This window comes from Orycteropus afer, unplaced genomic scaffold (assembly GCF_000298275.1).
Source record: "Orycteropus afer afer isolate SDZICR_OR568_19922 unplaced genomic scaffold, OryAfe1.0 scaffold00853, whole genome shotgun sequence".
In the NCBI taxonomy this organism is placed as follows: domain Eukaryota; kingdom Metazoa; phylum Chordata; class Mammalia; order Tubulidentata; family Orycteropodidae; genus Orycteropus; species Orycteropus afer.
This window is the reverse complement of record NW_006922440.1, coordinates 401,130-408,746: the sequence shown is the minus strand read 5'-3', so window position 1 is coordinate 408,746 and position 7,617 is coordinate 401,130. Positions and strand designations below refer to the sequence as shown.

At 31.7% G+C, this 7,617-nt stretch overlaps 1 protein-coding gene across 1 annotated transcript; it reads right to left on the bottom strand.

Annotated features, from left to right (window-relative positions):
- Window positions 1-1,666: 1,666 nt before the first annotated feature.
- CPXCR1 (CPX chromosome region candidate 1) lies at window positions 1,667-2,638 on the bottom strand. Its single transcript, XM_042783304.1, has 2 exons — window positions 2,329-2,638; window positions 1,667-2,268 (listed from the first exon to the last, which is right to left on the bottom strand). The coding sequence occupies exons 1-2, from the start codon at window positions 2,636-2,638 to the stop codon at window positions 1,667-1,669; spliced, it is 912 nt and encodes a 303-aa protein (XP_042639238.1).
- Window positions 2,639-7,617: the final 4,979 nt, after the last annotated feature.

The following is a 7,617-nucleotide window of genomic DNA, read 5'->3' as shown; positions in this document are numbered from 1 at the left end:
TCAAATGCAAATGAGATAAAAATTCAAATAACATATGTTTCTAAAGGGAGCTCTGATGGCCTAGTGCCTAAGGCATTTGACTGCTAACAAGAAGGCTGGCAGTTCAAACCCACCAGCCACTCTGGGCAATGCAATTCTGCAGTGATACCAACTCAGAAACCCAAGGAGGGGTCGCTATGAGTCAGATCTGACTTCATGGCAGTGAGTGTTCGGAGTTTGTGTTTCTAAAAATGTAGAAACAGTTGATTTAGGGGCCTGAATTGGCTTAATCAGGTTAATTTTGCAATCGAATTAATTGCTCATATTATATAATTTTATCTTGAAGTAGCAAAATTGACCCTTCAGATAAACAAATTTGATGTCTAAAATGTAACCATAGCCTAATCTGTTCTTCATAAGTTTGTAATTCCTATAATACAGCATATCTGAGTTAAATAAATTATATATGCTATTTCATACATAAAGATATAATTTTAAAATAAGACACAATGTGCAAAAACCTACATTATTACGTGATGACAACATCACCATTTACTTTATGAACTGGACAAGTTATTTAATATTTAGAGACTTTCTTGTTAGAAGATTGTCAAGATTAGCTAGTACAATGTTCCTATCATAGTGTTTCAAAAATACTGGGTAAACAATAAATAGGAATCAACCTAAAGAAATGTAATGTTACAGTCTATCTTGAATTATAAGTATGCAGATTAAAAGAAAGACAAGACATAGATGTTAATAAGCTGCAAGTAGCAACATAGGGAAAACCTTACATATGTAAGCATTTTTGCATATGTCTATGAAAGAAATGAAAAAAAATGTTATGCTGAAGATGGGTGATGGTGAAGGAGCTAGCCAAGAAAAAAAAATTACAATCGTATATTACCAGTTCTGGCAGTTCAAACCCACCAGGCACTCCTTGTAAGGAAGACTGGGCAATCAACTTCATTGGAGATATTGTCTCAAAAACTCAAGGAGAGGTTGCTATGAGTCAGGACCGACTAGAGGCCAGTGAGTTTTTTTTTTTTTTTTTAATTCACTCTTCATTCATACCTCACCACTTGTAACAAGCTATCTCTTTTCATGGGCTTATTGATGTTGTTATTTTGAATTATCAAAATTATTATCTAAGTGTAGAGCATTGATTGATAGTACTTGAACCTTTTTTCCCCCTATGCATAGATTTTTTTACATAGTAGTAAGCATACAATACAACTTTGAATGCCTTTAAAATTCTTTTTATTGAATTTAAGAAAAGACTTCAGGTGTTAAATTTAGCAGAATTTCTGGAAACACTTAGAAAGACTTTCCCTGGCCCTCCAATACATGTTTGCTATCTTTGTCATAATCTTGTGAATTTTGAATTTGCTAATGGTAAAAATATTTCTAATTGCAGAAATAAATGTTAAGTAAGGGCAAACATTTTCCTGGTTTAGTTGCTGATGTGTCAAGGGCCAAATATTGTCCTTTGAGTTTTTTAATTTTTTTTTAACCTCTTCTCAGAATTCAAAGTTGTTTCTTACTAATGAAAGTCAGTGTCCCTTTCTGCATTTCTATCTAATACTACTAAAATTAATGTTCATTAAATTTTGTCACTGGGGCTGTCAAATTACAAATTTTTGAAATTAAAATTTAAAAATGAATTTTGCCCCAATTTAATTTAATTTCAAGGAAATCTGCAGGAATGCTGTCTAAATTCAACTAAAGTGTTGAAACTGTTCCCACAGATAGGACAGCGGTATTTCCAATCATTGTTGGTTCCTATGATCACAATTGGTATATTTTGAGGAGGTCTCAAAGAATCCTCCAAAGTTTTCCTGATAAATGTGTTTCGCCTTTGGACTTGTGGGACATAAAACATTGGTCTCACAAAAATTTTGAATTCAGTTTTCTGTTTAGTATAACTAGGTTTGCAAAATTTTTGTGATGCCATTCTCTCACTGAGGGGAAGGTGGTAATACACCCTCATAGGCCTTCCAAATATTAAGCTTCTCTCAACACAGGGGAGAGAATATTGGGGAGGAAGAAATGGTGTATATTTTTGCTTCTTCTGCATGGCACTTTTATGACCTCCTTTCTGAGGGATATTTCTCCCAAGTAGCAGACGGAGAATCATTTTTCTTAAATCCTGATTGTTAATGAATGGGATTCTCCATGAATCTGAAAGTTGGAGATGAATATTTTGCTTTACGGTGGTATGAGAGAAACCACTTGTTTTCATCTCCACTTTCCCTGAGTAAAATTTTGATCTGTTGGTTAAGGGATTGTTGTTATCAATTGTTCCTAATGGGATATTCAGATAGATAATTCTCCCTAATCCTGACATGAGAGAAAATAATTTTCTAGGAATGGGGATCAGAATTGGCAGAGGATCTTCTTTGGAATCTTCTTCTTGAGAATCTTTCTTGGTCTTCTGTACTTCATACTCGTTATTTTCAGTTGCCTGGGGATCACCCGCCTCCTGAGAGACTGGTGTATTTGGCTGTCCATCAATTTGGTCAGTTTCCACTTGATAGACCCCGCTGCAATCAGCAAATGAAGGTTCTGTATCTGTATTAGAATCATTTGGAACACTTTCTTCAGAATTACTGACAGCATTGTCAGATGGATCACTTTCTTCTTCTCCAGGTGGAGTCATTTTGGATTCTATTTGTGAAAAAGAAATGTCTAGTAAATTGATGAATGTGCCATTTCATAAACATTCAGTAATAATAACAACTCCTAAGTCCTGGCAATAATCATGTGAACAGGAAACTCTTGTACTTTCTCACACATGTAAATATTTTATCAGAGTTCCAGACTTACAAAATAAAATAAGCCAAAGACAAAACTAAGGAAAAATGTAAGACTCTTATTAAATAGGTGTTTTTACTACATCCTTCAAGAACTTATAAAAACTTTAAATAACATGATTTGTCATCTGGCAATTCTATAAATGTCTGGATAGGAAGCCCAATTATTCCATTTTGGACAATGAAGTAAATAGTGTTTTCATTAAGTAAGATAGATCAAAATTGCCTGGTAGCTAAAAATGAGACTAAATTGAAAGGCAATTTTTTATGAGAATGTATGTTCAAAAAATAATTAACTATGTGAAAATGAAGTAGGTGAATTTATGTGAAGAACAAGCTATTCTTTCCTTGGAATTCTTCCTTTGTTTTATTATTATGTTTGATGTAATGTTTTAAAACAATAGCTATATGAAGAAAAATAGGAAGGCAGAGTGGAGAAGGTAGGAAAATTCTGAGTTCATTTAGTACATTTTCTTTAAATTCTTTAAATTCACCATATTCTTTTCATTATCATTGCTTTGTAGTGATTAAGGTGATAATCACATCATGTTTACTTTACTAAACCAGATTTCCATGAAGTTAAACTCTGCTTCTACCCCTCTCCTCTAATCTATTTATTATGTCATGTCATCTACCTGGTCAAATATCTTCAATGTATCCTAATCCTATACATTTCCCTTTTCCCTCTATAATGTAACTTAGGAAAATCTCAGTTGGAAGGTTTCTTCAAAACAGTTGAAGTGAGGTGCATTCAAGTTGTGGAGGATCTTTAAAGGCTGCAGTATGAGTAAAATACCCATGCCACTCTCCATGTTTTAACGCAGATGATCTATCCAAACTATACCTAGGTATATACTTGCATTCGCCTTGAAAAAAACCTGCAGAAACTTGAGAAATTACCTAAAATGGTTTCCATTTCTCATGGCTAGCTTTGATAACCAACCTAGGCATAGTTTTTTGGGTAGGTCATCTGAGTTTAAAGATAGAGCATGGCATGGACACTTTACTCATACTGCAGACTTTAGAGATAATCTACAAGCTCACTCTATGTCCCTTGTTTAACTTTCTTTATGTTAATCATTATACTTTTTCTGTTCATAAATATGCATTTTACCTATAATTTAGCTTTAATTATTTTCCAAAGTAGATCTTAATTCAAGTATAAGTATTTTTATCTCAGACTCTAACTGTTTTACTGACACTAATGATGAAAATTAGATTTTACTCTGTATTTTTCACTCTTTAGTGCTTGTTCTAAGGTCATCAAACTGGACACTTCTCATCTCCTCTTACTTTTAAGCATTTCATTCCTTGACTTCTGTTACCATGTGATATTTTGTGACCTTTCTGCCTCTTTTGACTTATTTTTTTTTTAACTATCCCTAATATTTAAATAAAAGTATTACTTAACACTCATTTCTTAATCCTCTATTTTACTTTTTTCTATACTGTCCTCTTAAGAGCCTTCATATATATTCACTTCACAGGCAAACTTGTGGGATATTCCTGAGTTTTACTAAGAAAATTTTATCTATTCAAGATTGGCAAATATAGAAGTTATGTACAAAATATCTCAGCAGCATCAGAGATAGAATCAAAGTGAGGTAATAAAGAGAATCTGTGGTTTAGAGAATGTCAAGAACCAAGTTGAACTTACTAAGATTGGGAATAATATGACTGGCTGTGTCTCAGTAAGGATGAAATACAGTTCACGTAGTGGGAACTGAAGTACCTGGTGACCCTCTAGATTTGGTCGGATGTATCTGAAAGCAAAACAACAAAAAAAATACTTTCAAAAAATATATTAAGAACAGTCAGATTTTGCGCCTTCTTCTCCCAAGTAAAGTATCTATCCTGCTTCACTAATTGGTAGGGTCAGCTACTGCTATATCCCATACCATCCATAATATTTATTGTTCTTTTTTACATTCTGAAGTAACATTTTATGTAAGATATATACCATATACAATGTATATATACTCTTATGTATCATAAGTATTCATGCAATTGGAATTTATTAAGATGTCTGTCTCAAAAACAGAGTATGAAGGCTTGTTATCCTCTTCAAACTAATTACATCAGATAGCTAAGTACTTAGGGCCATAGTTACACACTTAAAACAAATTCTCATCGGGACCACACAAGAATTCTAAGGGGTATTTTAATAAGCATCCTAGACTTTATCCTTTAATATCAAAAATTATGTCTGAGAAAAATCCATATGAATTACTTTGTGAATATTATATAAAGATATGAATGCTATATTAATACAATAATATAATTATATGAATAAAACAATCCAAATAAGTATTGTATTAATAAATATTCCATATAATTATTATATTGATGACATAATTAATATAATTATTATATTGATTAATAAAATAATTCATATAACTATTACATGGTTCAAACCCACCAGCCACTCCTCAGAAGGAAGATGGGGCAATCTACTTCTGTAGTGATACTGCCTAGGAAACCCAAGGAGGGGTCGCTATGAGTCGGGTCTGACTCCACAGCACATAACAACAACAACAATTATATGAATTATTTTATTATTTTCTAATAACTTAAACAAATGTGCATGTTTATGTTTATTTAAATGATTCAGTTTTTTTAGTCTATTCTTATGTTTATTGTTCTTTATATTTGGTGTTCCTAAAAAATAGTCCATCTTATTGAAAAGGCCAATGGAACTAACATAATCTTCTTATAAATCTTTACTTCTGATTATAATTTCTGAGGTTTAATTTCCATATTTATTAAAGTTTCCACAAAAGTAATTTTGAATTAATTTTCCTCACAGACTTTATGAATGATATTTCATATAGTAGTTTATTAACAATTTTATTACTGTTCTTATTCTGTAATTCCTTCTTAAAATGTACTCAATCATGTTATTTCATATATGATATATGAGTACATAATATTTTTAGGGAAAATCATTCCAGTATCCTTTAAGCAAATGTGCACATATATTTTTCTTTAAAATGTTTTAGTAAGATTTAAAACCCTATTTATTGAGGAAGATTTAGCAAATGTAATATGATTAATGGAAATACCAATGTTTCAGGCAAGCATACACTCACACTGAAAAGAAAAACTTCAAGTTGAATGGTACATTTAAAGTCATATTTAAAAGGCATCTTTATTTCTCATTAAAAATAGAAATCTTAGAAAACTAATATCAATTTTTGCATACAATTCAATTGAACCACCATTTTTGGCAAGAATAATAGAGAAATCAGTTGTTTTATAGCTTTATCTGTGAACTTGATTGTATCTTTGATTAAATTGGTCTGTTATTTCAGTTAAAACAGTTCACCTGATGATCCAAGAAAAAGTAGTATAAATGCTCAGTACTACCTGTTGACCTCTAAAACTTAAATGCTTAATCAATTTTAGATTATTTTTATTTAATTTTCCACTTGCCAAATGTCCCCAATTCAAATGACATTGTTATCCACACATAGAAATAATGTCATTGAATAATTGAGCTCATAATTTCAAGGAAAAAGAAAGAGCTACTCGACCTTTGAGTCAAAGAGGGTTTTGCTTTTACTGATTCATTTTTTTACACATCTAAATGATTTATTGTATTATATCACATTTATTGAAAGTAAACACTAATTTTTAGAAAAAAGCCTCCAAATTGTTGTGTTTCTCAAAGATAAATGTAGATATGCTTATTAGCTTCTAAAATTATAATTTTTAAAATTCATAAAGTAAAATAACTTTTGAATTGGTAATTGAGTCATGAAGGAAGCACAATAGTACAGTCAAATCCTAAAAGCTTATATATTTTTGAATAATATAAAACACACACTATCAATGCTCATGTTGGTATTCTCAAATATTCTCTCCTCTTATTCAGATTTTTACATACATAGCCTGCTGACAGTTAAAAACTATATAGAGTTTGAAATAAACTCAACTATTTTGAACCTTTATAAATAAGTCTCAATTAGTCACCAAATTGAGAAGAACCCTTTTATATTCTAGTGAAACTTTGTCCTCCAATGCCATCAGATACTAGGAAGGATGTGTGATTCATCAAATTTTAAAAAATACATATTTACACCAAATTTTGATGATTCTCATCAGTTCTGTCAAGATTTCTATGCATGTTTAATTGCCAGATTCTTTAATGAAAAAGTTCATTTTAGATAAAAGTAATCAACTAGGATACATCTTCTGAACCCCATGTACTTTTTCAGAAACCTCTCAACGTGTCTCTACTCCTGGATGTGAGAGAACTCAATCTCTCCTGTCCATTCAAAATTTGATATTTGTACTTTCAAAACCTTTTTGTCACTTAATGAGTTTAGTACCCAATGAAATCATGTACTTTTCACCCTATTAAACATATTCACAGAATCACATGTGAACATATTGATACTCTGACCCAGAGGTACAAATATCAGAGTAATGTCTCTATCAAAGAATGTTAATGAAGAAAAAAAAAAGCTAATTTCAAAATAACTTAAGCAGTATGAAAAGGATACACAGACTAAGAGCTTTTATACACTCCTGTAGATTTTCCACTCACCCTTCTTCTCCATTTTCAGTATTACAAATTCCTCCAGAAGCTCTGCTTCAATAAGCCCAGCCTGTTTTCCTGACTTTCTTCTCTTCACTACCTGTACATTTATACCTCTTACAGAGTTCTTGTGACTCTACATCACAATGTCTCCAGGACTGCGCAACCTAGCAACCAAACATAACCTCTAAAGTGGGTAGGGGGAGAGGATAACTGAAATGGCAAAACTAGAATAATCTTTAGATGTCAGGGGAAGAGTAAAGACTGAGAACACTCATGAGTTTA

Excerpts from the sequence above, each read along its gene's own strand:
- CPXCR1 (XM_042783304.1), bottom strand. The coding sequence starts at position 2,638 with ATGACTCCACCTGGAGAAGAAGAAAGTGATCCATCTGACAATGCTGTC. Across the intron at positions 2,269-2,328 it reads TCCTAGAAAATTATTTTCTC|ACAATCCCTTAACCAACAGA; the intron begins TCATGTCAGGAT and ends CAATTGATAACA.